This window comes from Primulina tabacum, chromosome 14 (assembly GCF_025594145.1).
Source record: "Primulina tabacum isolate GXHZ01 chromosome 14, ASM2559414v2, whole genome shotgun sequence".
Taxonomy (NCBI): Eukaryota; Viridiplantae; Streptophyta; class Magnoliopsida; order Lamiales; family Gesneriaceae; genus Primulina; species Primulina tabacum.
This window is the reverse complement of record NC_134563.1, coordinates 31,440,599-31,460,660: the sequence shown is the minus strand read 5'-3', so window position 1 is coordinate 31,460,660 and position 20,062 is coordinate 31,440,599. Positions and strand designations below refer to the sequence as shown.

At 33.3% G+C, this 20,062-nt stretch overlaps 1 protein-coding gene across 1 annotated transcript; it reads left to right on the top strand.

The window, feature by feature from the left end:
* Positions 1 to 3,025: 3,025 nt before the first annotated feature.
* Positions 3,026 to 12,699, top strand: LOC142523669 (uncharacterized protein At4g10930). Its single transcript, XM_075627392.1, is given in 15 exon segments — positions 3,026 to 3,333; positions 3,708 to 3,793; positions 4,475 to 4,565; positions 4,727 to 4,776; positions 5,631 to 5,700; positions 6,213 to 6,322; positions 7,064 to 7,129; positions 7,465 to 7,684; positions 7,686 to 7,974; positions 8,060 to 8,143; positions 8,278 to 8,392; positions 9,528 to 10,701; positions 10,787 to 10,861; positions 11,171 to 12,247; positions 12,326 to 12,699. Coding segments are annotated over 15 exon segments (3,786 nt in total). The 5' UTR covers positions 3,026 to 3,264; the 3' UTR covers positions 12,536 to 12,699.
* The last annotated feature ends 7,363 nt before the right edge of the window (positions 12,700 to 20,062 follow it).

Genomic DNA, 20,062 nt, shown 5'->3' with positions numbered 1-20,062 from the left:
ATTTGAGCAAGTAATCTTGCAAATGCAACATTTCGAGTTGGCAATAAACATACATGTGACCATCTGCTGGAAGCATCAATCAATACCATAAAGTATCTAAATGGTCCACATGGTGGATGAATTGGTCCACAAATATCACCCTGAATACGTTCAAGAAATATTGGTGTTTCAGTTTGGATTTGGCTGGTGATGGTCTTATAATATGTTTTCCAAGAGAACATGCTTTACATTGAAACATATTATTCTGAAAGATCTTCTAGTCTTTCAGCGGATGACCATGTGTATTTTCTATAATTCTTCGCATCATTATTGAACCAGGATGTCCTAATCGACCATGCCAATTGGTTAATATTGAAAAATTATCAACTACCATGTTTGATTCAATATGATTTATATGTGTATAATGCAATCTAGTAGGGAGCATTGGTAGTTTTTCAATCATATATTTCTTTCCTGATTTATATGTGGTAAGACACGTATATTTCTCATTCTCTTCATTTATTGTTTGAGTATCATACCCACGTGAATATATATCATTAAAACTCAACAAATTTCTTTTCGATTGTGGTGAATACAAAGCATCATTGATAAAAAAAATTTGTACCATTAGGTAACAAAAATTGTGCTTTACCACAACCTTTAATCAAGTCTACACGACCTAATATTGTATTCACCATTGTTTTTGTTGGTTTTAGTTCCAAGAAATATATTTTATCTTAGAGGATAGTGTGCGTTGTATCACTATCAGGTATGCAAACTTCAGCTTTGTTCATAACATTTTCCATATTTGAACTTCAAAAAAAATATGCAATGAAATAAAATTACTGACAATACATTTATAAAAATAAAATACAATACAATGCATATATAAAATATAACACACGATAAAACATTATTATACGAGTACATGGAAAAATAAAATATTTTACATATATATTCCACCAACAAATTGATCATTGTCCGAGAAATCAATCAGAAAATCTCCAGCATCAAAATGAGTTGAATCACTCAAAGGTTCACTGTGTTCAGTGAAGTTGGTATCCTTTTTTTCCCCTTTATTGATTCTGTATAAAGTTTACAAATGTGCTCAGGGGCTCAACAAATACGGGACCAATGTTCTCGAGTACCACATCTAAAACAAGAACTTTCAAATCTTTTTGAGTGATTCTCATTAACACTCATATTCTCATGATGCTTTTTCAGTGGATGGTTTGGGACGCTCTTTTGAGATGAGTTAAGAAGTAAATATCTCGATTATTTTCAAAATCACGGCCGCGTCCACGACCACGACCACGACCACTTCCACGTCCACGACCACGACCTCGATTTCGTCATCGACCAAAATCTTGTCTAAAACTTTGATTTTGGTTTCCAGTTTTAAATTAATTTTTGCTTACGACATTAACTTCAAGAAATTCCGTTGAACCAGTGGGTCGTGCATGATGATTTCTCATTAACAGTTCGTTATTCTTTTCCGTCATAAGGAGACATGAGATAAGTTCAGAATATCTGGAAAATCCACGCACTCTATATTATTGTTGTAGAGTTATATTCAATGCGTGAAAAGTGGAAAATGTTTTTTCAAGCATTTCCAATTCAGTAATCTCGTGCCCACAAAATTTCAATTGTGAGATTATTTGATACATCGTCGAGTTGTAATCACTGACTTTCTTAAAATCTTGGAATATCAACGTATTTCATTCATCCTGGGCGGTCGAAAGTATAACTTCCCTTATATGTTCGAATCTTTCTTTTAATCCCTTCCACAAAGCCATGAGATCTTTTCAATTAGATATTCACATTTTAATCCCTCGTCGAGATGTCGACGCAAAAATATCATGGCTTTTGCTTTTTCTTGTGATGTGGATATGCCATTTTCTTTTATGGTCTCATTTATACCCAATGACTAAATATGCATTTCTGCATCGAGAGTCTATGTCATATAATTTTTCCCCGTAATATCAAGAGCAATGATTTCGATCTTTGCCAAGTTTGACATGGTGGTACCAAAAAATTATGATGCATTTTTTTAGTTAATGAATATAGCAATACAAAGTAATTGATAAACAACAAGTACAAGCATTCGTAAAAATAAAGAAAACACGCGAGGATGATATTCTCCCATAAATACAAGATTCGTGAGTATTATAACAAAATAATTAAAAATAACCTTGAGAAAATCATCTTCTTTTTTCTTCGAAAATTTGATGAAGAATAAATTTTTTAGAGAAGAAGAGAAAGTTGGAGTAATTGAATGTGTTTGTGAGATCATATTTATAGGGCAAAAACTAGCCGTTTTGTTACCATTTACGACCGTTGGTGTACAAAAAAAATAAATGTATGTATTTGTATAATTTTACTGGTAATAATATGGTGTATATAATATTAGTCATGTTTAAATAATTATGTATATCATATCACATTATTATAATGAGGTGTCATAAGGTATTTTGTTTAAAAATCTCATAGGCTTTTATACTTGTCGTATCCCTTACCGGGAGTGTGAGATGTCCTCTTAACATCATCCCAAGATTTATAATAAGTTTTTTGAAAAATTTATTTTTATTATTTCCGATCTTTATTATATAATAACATTATATTATATATTAAATATATACACAATAAATAAATAAACAGTAAAATAAATATTATTATTTTTGTTACTTTTTTCTTCTGTTTTGGAGCTTGGAAAAATATGAAAGATTTTTAGAGTTTCGTGCTGATAACGTGTTATGAAAAAGTAAAAATTTATGGTAAAAAATTAAAAATATCAAACTCTCAGAATTATCAAACTACACACTTTATAATACTTTTCTCTCAGCTTAATTGTAAATTTCTTCACAAATGGTGAGGTTATTTATAGAATTTCTTTGGTAATAATCAAAAAAATAAATCACATCATTACCTTCATTATCATACACAAATTTTTAATTTTTGCAATTTTTATTTTCAACATTCAAATATTCAATACAAATATTGAATATTAAGTTTTAACAAATTCGAATATTTTTTTTTGCCTTTCCAACCTATCCATTTAATTCCTGTAGAAAATATACGACAATGTTCTTGATGAAAGTCTTCCTAGAAACTCAAAATCAGTGAATGATGATCGAAAAAAAAAAGAGAAATTTCCCAATTTCCTGATCATCTAGTTAACACTCATTTAAACCCTAGGTGTTCATCCGTGATTCTAAATGTTCAGATAATTTTTCTGCAGATTTTGATTTTACTTTTGATAACCTACAATTTTTCGTAGCTGGAGAAATGGATGTGGATTTGGTTACAGAGGAAATGTGGGAGGGTGATAATTGTATTCTTGATGAGAACAATGAGGTAAATAGTTACAATCTTTTTATTTTTTTTGTGGTTGGATATTAGTTTCAATCTTTATGCTGTATATTATGAAACTTAGGTTATGAAAATTGATATTAAAAATAATAGATCACTTTGTTAGTTTCTACAGTGGTGAAATTTACATTTCCGTTGTTGTAGTTAAGCTATTATTTGTGAGTTTGTAGAATTCTGAAGAACGAAAAGGATTTATTTCAGGTGAAAAAGAAACAAGTTTAGCACTTGTAATGATGCAATTTGGATGGTTTAGTTTTTGGGAGTTGAATATTTGTTCTTGCTTTCATTGGTCGAGAAAATTGTTCTGTGCAATGGTTGGACATTTACCAGTTAGCTTAGTTTAAATTTATGACCCGCAGGATATTTTGAATTTTGATGGTGAAAGATGTGGGATATGCATGGATGTTATCATTGACCGAGGGGTGCTTGATTGCTGCCAACATTGGTATGTATATGCTGAAAATCTTACTCTTGGCACCACTTTTAATAATTTAGATGCTTTCTGCAGTGTTATATCAAGTGCTAATGATGCATCCAATGTGCCTCTTTCACAACAATTTGGCACCAAATCTAGCTTGATTTATTTCAACTTTCTAATTATTTCATTCAATGTCTTGATGAAACATTATAACCCATGCTTTTTCTGCTCGATTGCTTATTAAACTATGGACTATGCGGTGTCCTTTGTGGAGTTTTTGTTGAGCTGGACTGAAATCTCGCCATACCATCAACATTCTATGAAAATATCTACATTTCAAATTAAGATGGTACTTGATTTTGCATTTACGTTTGTTTCACCTGCATTTTGTGCAAGCAAAGTTGTTTGTCAGATCAATGGGCATCTTATATTATTATGATTTTTTGTTAATTCAATTGAATCTTGTGTTTTACTTCTCCAAGGTTATGTAGAAAATTTTGCGTGATAAATTTCCACTGATAGATGTGACCTGATATTTTCTGTTGGTATATCATCTTGCCAGAATATCCCAATTTCTGGAAATTGAAGTGAAGTGATAAATTGAAATACTTACTGTACTTGAATGCAGCCTTGTTGACTGCCACAAGTGAAGAACTTGTTTGGATACAAGTTTTGGCTTATGACCTGGACTCTTATTTTAATTTTCAGGTTCTGTTTTGCCTGCATTGACAACTGGGCTACCATCACTAGCCTTTGTCCACTTTGTCAGAATGAGTTTCAGCTGATAACTTGTGTGCCTGTGAGTGAGGAGTTTCTGAAGTTGTGATTTCATTTTTTGGGGCTTACCTTGATGATGGTTCTTAGAATAATCTCAAAACAAATATTTGATCCATTGAAAGGTTTTTATATTTTGAAATTTTCTGAGAAATTTGTTGCTCATTCTTACAAATAATTTTGCAGGTATATGATACAGTTGGTGGCTATAAAACTGACGAGGACACAATACACAGGTTTAATTTAATTTTATTAGTTCTCTTTTGCTTTTGTTCTCTTAGATAATGAACTTTGCATGTAATTTTGTCAATGATGAACATATCTGTTGGAATAAATTGAAAATTCTTTCTGTTTTGAGCAAGTAGAAAGGAGAACATGCTCTTGTTCTATTTAGAATCAATTCAATTTTTTATCTGAACGAACTTGGAGGAATGACAAGCGCCTGTTGCCGCCTCCCTTTTAAGTCCTTACCCTAAAATAACTCAACTGTTTGAGGGGAAAAAAGTAGAACATTGATGTTTATTAATCCTTGATACACCATCCATTTTTCTATAATTTGCTTTTCTTTGATTCTGATACTTCAAAGAACGTAAGTTCTATTCTTTCTTTTTTTTTTCTGATTCCACTCCATCTGTAAATTCTATTCACAGTTCCTTTATCAAGCAGGTTAACTTTGGTGCATATTTAAACTAGTGTAGAATTCATTTATATCGACCAAAGCACAAGCTAGTTTAATCATTGGTGCATGTTTAAACTAGAGTAGAATTTAAATTATGTTGACTGAATGCAATGCATTATCATTCGAGTGGGATCATCAGGTATTCCGAGTTCCAACAAAATGTTGCTCTGGATAAAGACATTAGTACAAGTTTAATTTGGCTTGACATTGACCAAAACAGCCATGTTCTCGGTAGCTAGATCAATCTCCTTCAAAAAGAAACCAGTTCAAAGTATTGGTTTTGGACTGAACAAGTGTAGTTTGATGAATGTTTGTTTTGATAAGTTGACAAATCCTAGTATAGTTTGAATTTTAAAAAATCATACCTGAAAAGTTTTACTGGAAGTTTCTAACATTCTATTTTTGTTGCAGAGATGATGACTGGTTAATTGAAGGGAAAAATAACACCCTTTCTTTTCCCTCGTACTATATTGATGAGAATGTAAGTTAATGTCATGTGCATTGATGCTGGAAAATTTTGCAATATGTCCACATTTATTACTTCATGTTTGTTTATTGCTTCTGAGAATCACAGATGTTCCATGTTTTAAATTATCGAACAGTTATAGCTGTAGTTTACATGTGTGAGCCATGTTTTTTGCTTTTTGTCAATTTTGTTATGCACTACATGTCCTTATCAACCACGGGGTCTAATATCCTAAAAGATAATAAGTAAAAATCTGTTATTAGCTGCACATGAGGCATTAATGATGTGACACTGATGTTTGTTCGTTTTAAATCATAAAAAGTTTAGATTATAATTGTGTTAACAACATAATGTATTAAGTGGTCGCTGAGCAAAGGTCCTCATTAATTTCCACGTGGGTTGGGCATGACATCCATGTCTTTCTTGGTCATACCATTACACAGTTTTCTGTACATTCAACATTTAATGTTCAAGCAAGTATTACTGTATTAGTAATTGCAAAATAATGGTTTCTGTGCCTCTTATAGGCAGTTGTCTGTTTGGATGAAGATGGCTGCAAAATTCGAAGTGGATCAGTTGCAGTTGAAGAAGATTTGGATGTTGATACATCCATTGCTTGTGATTCATGTGATAAATGGTGTGAACTAAACTTTCCTATCATATAATTAGTTTTATTGTCCAATTCTTTGTTTATTGTTTCTTCTATAGTTGATGTACTTGTTAAATTTTCTCCATATTGTCGGTTTTTATGTTTGACTTAACATCCAGTAACATTGTTGGCGTAAACTAGAATATGATGCTTAATGATTTATTTATTTGTTCAAAATAAAGAGCATACTTCGGGGTGTGAAATTCATTTCAGAATTTTAATATAATTTTAAGAGGAGCTAACTTCTGAGGGCCCTGTCTCCTTTTTTCCCGCTCCTCTTTATCATTGCTCTTTACGTAAAGATCAAATATATTACTGGCATCTTTGTCAGATTTTTAAAGGTAGGGCATTTGATAGTTATAAAAGTTTCAAGTCTTTCAGAAATTGTTCGACTTTCTCCTGCTGCTTCTGCCATACACACAAAAGGACATACTGTTTCATTTGTGTTTTAGTTATTTAACTAAATACAAACAGCTTTGATTGTTACTCCAGGCTTCAAACGAAATATGGAATTCGAACTCAAGAAAGATGTAGTAGGGAATTTTATGTTGACTGTAGCAGAAGTTCAGAATTACACACACTTAATTTACATTGTGAGCAAATTTTGAATTGGTAGTATGGCATTGTAAGGACTTCACTTCACCATCGTACAATCTTACCCTCTGAATACTAGGTTGTTAAGTAATTCCAAAGTATTCTTCTAATTGTTTGTGTATTTCAAACAATCAGGTATCATGCTTTTTGTGTGGGATTTGATCCTGAAGGCACTAGTGACAGCTCATGGCTGTGCCCCAGGTAAATTAGTTGCTCATTAAGCATTCGTCTACTGGTTATTCCATACAACAAAAGTATCTCACGGTCTGTTGTTCCTTGTGTATTATCTAGTACTATTTTATGTATGCATTATCATAATACGTAACTTTAAGTTACAGATGTGTGGGGACTTGGTACCTAGCCTTGAAGTTTTGTAGCTTTGGTAATTTAAGATTTTCTGAACCTTATAAAGAAGAAAAAACGATTTCAAATTACACTTCTAAATGACTGATATGAATTAAAACAGTTATCTTCCATAAAGTCTTTCCCTAAGTTGCTTGTTCTTCGATTTTTAATATTTTATTTCTGTTATGTAGATGTTTTGTTGATAATGTCTCTCAAAAGCCACACGAGGTCTTAACATCAAAGCAAAGTAACCAGCTTGGTTCAGGACTTTCTAGCGGTTATTGTCTAGCAAAATCTTCTCTCTCTGAAAGGGTATCAATATCCGTAGCTGATGATGGAGAGACAGCTATAGTCATTTCATTACTTGAAGGGAACCAAAGGACTGAAGAATCAAGAGAATCGGTATTGGGAATGTGGTGAGGACGTGAAAAACACATTGTCCACGTCTAATTCTAACGTTCTGAACTCAGAGGAAACTTTATTCGATCGGAATGGTGCTGCATTACACTTGGGTCAACCAGAAATGGAACTTACTGTGTTGGAAGATGGTAGTTACAGTCAATCTAATTCATTATCCTCTCCTAAGTTAAAAATGAGTACTGGTGATGCAGACAATATAGCACCGGAACATTCAAACAACAGAATACGCGACTTAGGCTTCAATCATAATATTGGTTCATCGGGACTCACGGTTATGACTGGTAAATGAGATTCTTGAGATATCGAGTATTTTATCTTGTATATGGATGTTAGTATTATATTCTCTTTTATATATGCTATTGCCAGACTTGAAGGTCGATGACAAAGCTGAAGATCATGTTCCAGAAGATGCGGAACCAAATAAAAATTTAGAAGAATATCTTTTACCAGGTATAAACTAGAGTGAGTGTATAAATCACTCTCTTAGTATTAGGTTTTGACTGCCTGTAATTGTATTCTGATGTTATTTGTAATAAATCAAGTTCATCTCATTGTTCCTCGTCTTCTCTCTGGAATGGTTTCAGCTGACAAAAAGGCATCCAATAAAATGGAGGTACTATCAGTTAACAGTACAACACCTGACGAAAAAGAAACCAGCATCAAAGTTACTGGTGCTAAAAGGAAGCTTGGAGATAGAAGGTTGTCATCCATTCAGCTTTGCATCAAAATTGATACTCCAAGATTTGCTGTTGGACTATGTAAATGCAGAATGCTTAACATGTTTCAGTCTTGAAGCTTGCAATAGTTGTTTTCCGAAAGATTCTCTGAATGGCTGAAATACCTGTGGCAGGTGTAGAGGTGCTTTTGTTTTTTATTTGATTTTAAAATTTCGATTAGGTTGTGTTTGGATAAAAGGATTCGATTTGAATGGAGATATTTGATTTAAAGAAAGGATTTGAAACTTTAATTTTTAAGTGATAGTATTTGGTGCATTTGAAATTCATTTTGGTTGGTTTCAGAAAAAGTTTAAATTTAGAGGGGGTGAACTTGAAATTCTCATTACGAAAAATGTCCAAACTAGTATAACGGCTTTAGAGAAAGATCTGAAATCGCTGAGTTTAAATGATTCAATCCAAACACAAACCTTTGAATTTTTCTATGCAAAGGTTTGCAAATAATTGACGAACAATCTTCTATTTTCAAACTGTATTTGCTTTTCCTTTTAATTCATGGTAGGCCACAGGAATTGCCCTTGTTTTGCTAGCTTGTTTAGATGGAACGAACACTCCATGTGGTAGAACTCCAACATGTACGAGCTACATGAGCATTTAGCAGAATGCATATCTTGTTTCTAATATATTTTTCCCTTTCGATGCTAAAAGAAGTCAATGTTTTGAAATTACTTGTATTTTGCCAAATATATGATGAAAGTTCATCTCATAATAAGCATGCTTACCTCCATATTGGCATCTTAACATTACGTTGGACAATATTATATTTCATGGTAGCATCATATTGAGAGACACTAATGTTAGAAGCTGGATTGCAAATCGTTATTTTTCTTGTGCTAGGTTAGACCATTTTTATAATATATGTGTCCGATGTACACGCACACACTCATACATAATTGTAACATGTTTGCTCATGAAGTAGTTGTTTATTATTCCTCTACAACAAATATCCGTTAGTCTTGTTTCCCTAGATCAAATCTTTTTTGTCCCATGGACACCTAAATATTCCTGAAACAATAAATCCTTTATGAGTTTAGCTTTGCCTTTTATCTGTTTTTTCTTCCACCAATCTTGTCTCATTAACTTTATTGTGGTTCTCTTAGAAATGATGGTAATGCAAGAGAAGCTAGTGCTGATGGAAAATTTACTCCTAAGAAAATCAGGCCTGATAGGAACAATCAACTGATTTGTATGAAGGATCAAGCAGCCGAACCTGCTCAAGTTGATATATCAGCTATAGTTCAGGGAACAGATCATAGATCTCATAATCAGCATGAACATAGACTTTGTTCCAATGAAACCTCTAAAGAAAGAGAAAGTGCTGTTAGGTTGAGGCTCAAAAAGATTATGAGGAGAACTGGTGATGGTAAAGATACGTCACCGTTAGTTCAAGAGCTTAGAAGAAAAATTAGAGAAGCTGTTCGTGATAAATCCTCTAAAGACCCTGGTAAAACTCTTTTTGATCCAAAACTTCTGGAAGCTTTCCGAGCTGCTTTGGCAGGATCAGGGACTGAAAACATTAAGCCAGCTCTGGATATGAAGGCAAAAAGGTCATTATTGCAGAAGGGAAAAGTGCGTGAAAGCCTGACAAAAAAAATTTATGGGAGTGGAGGAAAACGGAGAAGAGCATGGACTCGGGAATGTGAAATTGAGTTCTGGAAACATCGCTGCATAAAAACAACCGGGCCTGAAAAAATTCAGACTTTGAATTCGGTTCTTGACCAGCTAAGAGATGATTCTGGTTACTCTGATAAAACAATTGGGAAGGAAGAGGGGGCAAAAGTTTCCATACTTTCAAGGTTGTATTTAGCTGACACGTCTGTGTTTCCAAGGAAGAATGACATCCAGCCTGTTTCTGCCCTTAAAGATGTTGCAACCCTCGAACAGAAGAGAGAAGTTGGTAGAGCAGAAAAAGCATCAAAATCATCGACTGTAGACCACTCTGATAAAATTTTATTGAAGAACTCGTCATTGCCGGTGATTTCTCATCCTTTAGATGTTAAAGGGACTGATAAGAGTGTCAAGGGTTTGAAGGCTGAAACAGCTTCCTGTGAAGTGCATCAGAAAAGATTACCCAAAGGATCTTCTACTCTTGCATCATGTGGAATGAAGGCATCTTCTAAGAAGGATACAGTGAATAAATTGGATGTCACAAAAGGTGATAAAAGGAAATGGGCCTTGGAAGTTCTTGCAAGGAAAACGGCATCCTCAAACAAGAATGCCGCACGAGAGAAAGACGGGGACAGTGCCATTCTTAAAGGGAACTATTCATTATTGGTACAATTATCTCTTTACGTCTCGTCATTTTTTCAGTGTAATTCAATGATTTAGTCATGTTTCTTTGTTTTGGCCATTTGAGCAGGCTCAACTACCGAAAGAAATGCAACCAGTTTTGGCACCTTGTCGTCACAATAAAATCTCAGTACCAGTTAGGCAGGTACTATATATGTGCCTCTTTTTCCATCTCTTCCTTGTAAATCATTTTGTTTATCAGTTACCTTACTACTTATACAGAGGTTAGCACAAAAAAGAAGAGATACAATGATAGTGGGCTAATGTGCATGATGAAATAAGCTACCTTTTCAATAGTCAGAGAGAATTTTTTTCCCAGTGTTAATTATCATTTCTGTTATAGTGTTAGTTCCAGGCTCATTCTTTATCTTGAAACTGAAGCTCTTGACTGTCACATTAGAGAAATTTATCCAAAGGATAAAAGGATGAAACTATTTAAAAATTTATTGCACAGGCTCAACTTTATCGCTTAGCCGAGCACTTTTTGAAGAAAGTAAATCCATCATCTGCTGTCAGAACAGCTGAAACAGAGTTGGCTGTTGCGGATGCTGTAAATATCGAAAAGGAAGTAGCTGACAAATCAAATAGCAAGTTAGTGTACGTGAATCTGTGTTCGCAGGAGGTATTGCGGAGATCAGACAGTATGAATTCTGATAAAATTAAAGACTCTAATCTTTGCTCTACTTCAGAGGCCCTCTCTGACGAAGCAGCTGATGAAACTAACTGTATCCTTTCGGATTTAGTAGTTGAGGACGCACTTAGAAGTGCAGGTCTCATGTCTGACTCCCCACCAAATAGTCCCACTGGCTCTGTTGATGACATAAAAAAGGGAGCTGTCTCGGAAAAAAGTGAAGATGAAGGACCTGATGATGTATTTGAAGTTGATTCTCATCCAGAACTTGATATCTACGGAGATTTTGAGTATAATTTGGAGGATGATGACTTCATTGGTGCTGGCGGCCCAAAGATTTCCGAGCTACAGCCTGAACCAAAAATTAAAATGGTCTTCTCCTCCCTTAACCTTGGGAAAACAAGTGGGACGCTAGGTATCCAGGGTCATGAGGGGATAGCAGATTTTGGAGCTTTAAAGGGCTCGTCCTATCTGCTCGAATCTCAGAATAAACCTAGTGGTGGAAGCTCTGTTGCTAATGGTGGATTAGACGATTACCCTGTTACAAATTTTTTGGTTGATGGGAACAAAGAGCCTTCCCTTGCAGACTGTGAAGAACTCTATGGACCTGACAAAGAACCACTTATAGTAAAATATTCCTACTCTCCATCAACAACGCCTGTTGAGCAGATAGTCAAGAAGACATTACTTGGAGACAGCTCAGACGCAGAAAAGGATTCTGGAAAAGCAATTGAGAATCATGTGGGAAATTCAAATGTGGTTGCTAATTCAAACTCCTCTCCTTTGTTAGAAGAGTCATCTTCCTGTTCGCAGAAAAGGGAGAATGTGTCAACGAAGGAGAAGAAATCTTACGTTGACACCAAGAAGGAATCAAAAAGCAGCAATTCCGTCATGCACAAGGTAAAATACTATTTTCGTACACGTTAAAAGCGAGCTTTTTGGTTGCAACACACGGAATTGATCATGTCTTCTGTGCAGGTTGAAGCATATATCAAAGAGCACGTTAGACCGTTGTGCAAGAGTGGTGTGATCACAGTAGAACAATACCGGTGGGCAGTGCAGAAAACTACAGAGAAAGTTGTGAAATACCACTCGAAAGAGAAGAATGCAAATTTCCTCATCAAAGAAGGCGAAAAGGTGAAGAAACTTGCGGAGCAGTATGTGGAAGCCTCCCAGAAGGCAAAATAAAGCAGGCAAGAATCTATTGTTTTGTTGTCGAAGTTGGCCTATCCTACATGTTCTACCTTCGCTTGCAATTTGCAAGGTCTATTGTGATCCTATGTACATTCAAGTAAATAACTAAAATTGTGAAATATGAATGCAAATCAAAACTGTAGCCAACTTTCCATGAATGTTCTCTGGCTCTAAAGTATTTGGTGTAGTTACTCTGGTCTCGGTGGCTGCAAACATGGCAGTTTCGCAAAGTTTTAAAAATCATAGTTTTATTTACAAATTGTAAGATTTTCATTCATTCTTTGAAATACATCGTCACTAATATTGCTAAATCCATATTTTGTAAGCATGGATTCGAATCAATTAGGCGTAAATGATCCAATAGTATGTGGCATATGTCTAGAGATGAGTTGGATTGCTATTTTTGGTTCTGCCAAAATGAATGCCTGCTCTTGCTCGCCTAATGCCCCACCAAATTTTACTCAAAATTGGCTAGGTTCGTCTGAGTGTGTTGGGTCGACAATTTTTCGGCTGACCTTGTCCTACCCGCTAATTCGTTCTGACAGGCCTACGTATGTCCCCGTGAGGTTTCCCTATTGGATGTCCAACTCGACCATTAGCATCTCGCAAAGCACAGCACAGCACTTCAACAATGTACTGTCTGAAATTGAGGAACCTCATGGCCGTGTACTTGTATTAATTTCTTGAGAGTTTGTGACTTCATAATGGTAATACAAAACTTTTCATTCTTGTGAGATTTAATTTTAGAATTGTGAACTTTATTAATATATATATAATTATATTATTAAACATTAGTTCTTTACACTGATATATATTTTATGAATATTAAATGGAAAAGGTCATAAATGTAAATACGATATACTAATTGATAATGAACTTATTTTTATTATATTATTTTGTAGATTTGTAGAAACTATTAATTATTCTAATTTTAATACTTTTATGTCCATTTAATCTTAAATTAATGGTAATTTAATCATTTTATCTATTATTTTATTAACACAACAAAAATTATAGTAAAAATTGAAAACTTCATTTTTTGCTTAAGCTTGTAGTAATATCTTTTAAACTTGAAAATCTTGAAGCTTGACCTCCAAGCTACGACGTGTTTCGTGTTTTTAGAAATTTGATTACAATATTTTAATAATGTAGTAATTATATGTAGTTTTAAATTTCAATATGATCTCTAAGTTTTTTAAAATTTATTTAATACAAAATAGATGAATTTAAATATACTATTAGGATCGAATATAATAGTTTAGAAGAGGTTAATGAACTATTATAAAATTATAAAAAATAATGGGAAACTCATGCTGTGTTAACAACTCAAATTAATATTCCAATAAGACTGGATAAATTAAGCTACTAAAATATTTAAGTGCGAAAAAACTGAAGATACTGAGTGAATACGATATATGCTAGTGCAACAGATCGGTTCAAGTTATAAAGTCAACAACACAGATGATAACATATAAGATAAATAAAAAGACTAAAAGTAAATGATAAAAATTTGTTTATGGAAGTTCGGAGACTAAGCTTCTAATTCTCCACTTCTTCTGTTTCCAGAAAGATTCACTTGAATATTTGATCTGTATAATCTTTTGTACAAACTCACTCCGACTAAGGACTTATATTGCCTAATCGAAATTTCAAGCACACTCTTTTTTTAACTCGATCTGTTCAGAAACAAGTTTCTGACGGTTACAGTGATTATCACAATACAATACAACTCGTGTAAACAAAATATAAGTGAGAATACAAATTGCACAAAAATATCATTAATCCATCTGATATAACTTTGTGCTTGTGCAAGAACAACTTAAAAATGTAAGAGATATTGTGCGATTTGAGAATACTTGATGAAAATCAATGTAACAGTCTCTTCTTTATCACTGATGTGTCCTCCTTTTATATGTGTTGATGCTCCACGTTAATAAATATATATTGTACTCACAGATGTACTGGTTAACCGAAAATTAAGCAAAGAATGTCACGTGTCCTTGTCATGTTTCCAAATATATTAGCAGTTCATTCAAATTCCTTGGACAGTAGCTTAAAGAGGTAACCAACGGATATTTATTTTTGTGTTTGCTAACAACTCTTGAAATATACTTGGAGATAGTTTGTTGGTCTTCAGAGAATATTGTCAAACCAGTCTAAAAACTGATATATTCTGCTCACAGAATAAATGACGATGACTTGATTTCACTCGAGCTCTTGCAAAATGCTTATCAGATCGGTTGAGTTGAACGAATTGATTTGTCTATAAAAATTTTCCTGTCTCATCTTGTGTCAATGCGGTTGAACAACATTGACTGTCACTTCAGTTCATTGATTCTTGTATTTAGTAATTTAACTTAAGTCAATATTAATTTAATTTGTGATCACCAAAATTTATATTCAAATTTTATCTTTAATATATAAGCATTTTCATGTTCATAAATATATGTAAGTTGGATACTTGTAACAATCATTGACGAATAAATTTGGCTATTTCAAAAAGTTGTTTTTTATATAATTAAACTATAAGTTTTGTTTTTTGCCAATAACTTCATATAATACGATATAATGAAAACATAAAAAATATATAACATTTAAATAGATAAAAAAGGGTGATTTGCAAATTTGAGCTCCAAACAAAAAAATATTAAGGTCAAAGGTTTTAGAATAATTTTTTTTTGGTCAATAGACCTTATGATAATTAATAGTTAATCTAAAATATTAAGTAATAGGGTTTTGAGCTAATTGAGAAAACCCAACTTCCTCTCCCCCTTTCTTTCATGCTCACAACTTTGATCTCTTCTTCCTTTGCATCAACGCCATTGCCCAACTCTCATTTTTCTCATTCTCAATCTTCATTTCATTTTTAGCATTCTCAATCTCTTCATTTTATTTTCTCCAAGGAAATAAAATGAATAAAATATTAATGACATTTTCATTCTCATATAATATGTTTTTTCACGGGATCATTGGAAGATCAATATAAGATATTTTATTTGGTCATTTATGTTTTCATGTATGTGGATTATCCTCTACTCAAGTAATTTCATTTGTCATTCAGTTGTTAAAACATTTATTTCAATCGGATAAGTTATATATTGCAGTCGATTAAGTTTCAGTAGATTAAATCATATATTGCAGTCGGCTAATATTATTCAGTCAGTCGGTTACTTTTCTGTAGGTTAATCATATAATGCAATCAGTTATTTTTCACATGTATTTTCAGTGAAGATTTAGGGAAAGATGAGCGATCGGTATTTTGTTTCGTTTAGTAGGTTGTCCATGTCATAAAAGTAAACTGTTTTTGGTCACATATTACATGTATTTCCATAATTTAATACATGAATTTAAATATGTCAATTTGTATATTTCCAACTCCTTTACATCCATTATTCATACATATTTTTTTTTACAGATTGTGTGGACGGAGATATGAATCAAATCTTAATTAATTTTGATAGTGAATGGAAGGCTGACGGTGAACATAAATATTCACGGTGTGATGGAAGTAATTCGGGGGCATGCTATATCTATTGATGAGAGTGATGTAAGTATTGAAGATGGAATTTTTGAGACACTTCATTTGGATAGGCATGATATGTTGAGGTATGTAATTCAAGACCAATATATATAAAAAGCTCACGAGCATTGACAACGTATATGTCTTTTGGCGTTTCAAATGTCAGATTTTTGCTTCATGTTGAAATTATCAAAGCAAGTGGCTTCGGAACCAGTTATGAAAAAAATGACAATGATAGATGTTGAAATTTACAGAGATGATGAGAAGGTTGACAACTCTGAAACTGAAATATATGGTGGTAATGAAAGGATATATGATGAATATTTTGATGAGATAGTTTTTTTAGAATAATTTAGATGATAAAACTCTTTTCGCTCTCCTATCATTGGCTTCAATTTTCCCAAATTACAGACTCAATGTATGTATATGCAAAATAAGAAACATAAATAAATTGAAACAAAATAAACTATTGTACATAAATATAAAATTTCCTAATAGTTAGATAATTAGAAAGTTGAAACAAGAACACAAATGAATATAGATGCGTAAAAAAAAATTAAACAAATAGAATTACACAAAGCATCAAGATTTGTGAATAACTTAGAATCGAATATCAAAAAATTATTTATAAATTTAAAAAACATTTCCAAAAGCTATTCAAATTAAACTAAAAAATCGACTTAACAATAGTGTAAGGGATTGTTTAACATAAAAGTGCAGAAATAGTAAAATGTGTATGTCAGATTATAGTGTTATCAACACTGTTTACAACATGCAGTTGAATTCATTATTTTTAACACACATAAACTTTAATAATCAGAATAAGACTGATTAAATTATGGACAAGTATTTATAAATATTTGTACAATGCCTCACGGTAAAACTAACACTAGAAAACTTGTAAATCGTGTACAAAAAATCAATACTAGTGACAAGCATAAAAACTATATTCCTTGACAACTCAAGGAAATAAATTGCATCTAAAATCAACCAATAAAACTACAGATGCAAATCTTGTGTCGCATAAAACAAAAACCGCCGAGAACTTTTCAAGCAACACTTCACATGAGTGTGTTGTCCTTCGAGTATCTTCAACATGGATCAGGAAACTATAGGAAAATTTGTAATCACTCCTTTTTTCCAAACTCAACTTTCTCCTTAATCCCTACTCCTCTAAATCTTTGTTTTAACTCCCCAAATTTCTAAAATTTTCAAAAACATCCTTAATTCTTATAATTTTGGTACGTGGCAATGTTATACATATCGAGCATGTTCTTGAAAGCATATAGCCCCAACACATATAGCTACGCAAGGTTTTCAGCCTATGTACATGCTAAAATGAGCGATTTTTTTTATATATATAAATGGTTCATCATGCTTCCATATAATAAATTGAACAGTTTACCTCTTTGACCAACGTGCCGTTGGGTTATATCCTCCGGGTTTTACAGACTTCTCCTCACAACCTAACCACGCAGTCACAACAGATGGTTCCTAACGCAGATTTCTTCAGCAGCACTTAGCACAAACCTGTTTCGTTTCCTACCTCAGAGTGTATAGTAAAGTAGTTAATTTTGAAACTAATACATGAAAGGGCAAAAAGCCTTGGTTCTTTTATTTAAACATACAAAATATTATTAATAGTAACATCCTGTAGAAACTTGTTTAGCTACTTATAGTAGTCGAACTTACAGCACACATAAACTTGAAAGAGAAAATATTACAAATTATTTTGAAAAAAAAACTAAGAGGTTGAGTGATGTTTCCATCTTCCTTCTACCTCGTTATTTATAGAAGTCCCTTGCGGATTTGACTTTCGGACTTCAACTTTTGCCATATCTTTTCTTTATTGTCATCCAGCTGTGTTTGACACTATATCTTGAGTGGGTTGAGTAGGTGGTTGAATGGTCCCTCCACCTTTTCTTTATTTTTTCTTTTCTAGATCATTAATCTAGAAATGGCTTGCTCTTCTGATTTTATCTCCTGACATAAAAAGTAGATATGCGTTTGTATTATATCAGCTGAAATATCGTTCTCTTCCACTTTTAACAGTTTGTAGAGATCTTTAAAATTTATCAGCTGCTTTCTTAATGCTTTAATCCGTCTTTTAGAAACCTTAAGATATGTGGCATACATTTTCTTTGGTTCTAAATTTCGGTTTAAATCTTGTGTGATTTTATTGTTCCAATTTATACTTTATTTATAGTTGTTTGGGCCCAAGTTTTCTTGGTCATTTAGTGGGTTTATCACATGCCACTATCTTCCTGTCGACGAATCTTTTAACTTTTGTAATCCCTAAGGAAAAGTAATGGTATTCACATGTCCACTTATTTTTATTGAGGAATCTTAAACTTTTGGTGTTCCCGAGAAAAAACGTGGTTGTGGTCCTTCACCACTTGATCTTGTCTCTGTAAGATGCTTCCTGTCTGACCGAGGTCTGAAACCCTTTCCAAATTCTGGCTCTTTCTGGTTTGGGCATTCTGGGCAGATCTATTCTGACCATCTTCCGACATGAGCCATATTGCAGAATTTTCGACGAGTCTCTTTACTCCCCGGCAGCTTGTTGTTCCTACAAAAGATTTCTTTTCGAATAAATATTCTGCAAAACTTGTCATTTTTCCTGTCATGATATTTAACATGAATGATCCGTTTACTGAATGGCGATAAAATTTAAATAGAAACTTGACCTTGTCCATCTCAGTTAGACAGACCCATAAACCTCATGCTCTTTTTGTTGAAATATTATCTTCAGTTATTGAAACAACAAAGGGTGTTTCTTCTGTCGGAGGATCTTTAATAAATTTTTGAACATTAACATCTGGCCTCCTTAACTTGATGAAATGAAAGGCTTCGTGAGAGCCTTTTTCCTGCTGGTTCTAGTGCTGTACTGAAAACGTAAAGCTTCAGAATGTCTCCTCTGGACAAATAGTCATTATTTGCCCATGTTTCATGCACGGCTTCCTAAATCCATTTAGTTAGTCCTGAAATTTTCGGGAAGCTTGATGATGTAATATAAACTGAGGCAAGAGTCCCGAATTCATATCATGCTTTAACTTCCTTTGGATATGAATTTGGTTTCATCCATATCATAGGATATTTCCCTGAAATATCAACCCTGATTGTAGCTGGGTTAATATTTATTCTTGTTTTTAATTTCTTCCAACTTTTTTGGTAAACCTGAAATGGAGAAATTGTAGCTTCAATAGTACCAATCTTAGATTTACCCTTACCAGTAATAGGTCTAATGTTGATCTTTTCCTCTTCAATCCCCGAGGTGAAGGGTTGACTTGAAGACTCGAGATAAGGATCTGGAGTCTCAATTTTTTTTTCAGCCGACTCATCTGGAGATGATCCCGACTTAACACTTGTGCTAAGGGTATTTGAATCTCATGCTCCAGGTATAGAGTCATATACTCGAAAACTCTCCATTTGGGAAACCAGTGGCTTCTCAATGCCTTGGAGGAGAGGCCTTTGTATTACAGACCATAGCTAATTATAAGCCTGTAAACATCCTCTGATTCGATCAGAGACAATTCTTTTATCGGCTTGTTGTAGCCTTCCCGGAACTTCTGCGTTTAAGGCCAGCTTGTTGAACTCGTTTTGAAGCATTTCAAGGTGTTCCCTCAAATGTCTCTGCATTTTTATGATGGCATCGATATCACCGTTGTCCATCTCTTGTTAAAAAATCTGCAAGAATATTTTCGTGAGAATTAATGATCACAATATCAAAAATATAATTTTGACATAACGCTTGCCATCTTAATAATCTGGCCTTCTCAGGCTTAGATTCTATCATATTCTTCAATAAAGCTTTTATCTGTGTATTATCAACTTTTAAAGTAAATTTCTTTAGCAAGTAAAAATAATGGCTATTTTTCAGAAGCTCTTTTTACTGCATAAAACTCTTTTTCGTTGATATATCATCTTATGGCTTCTGTATCTGAGAAGAGTCCGCTTCAATATCTACATGATGTTCTCCTTCTGGTTGAGCTTTGTTAAAA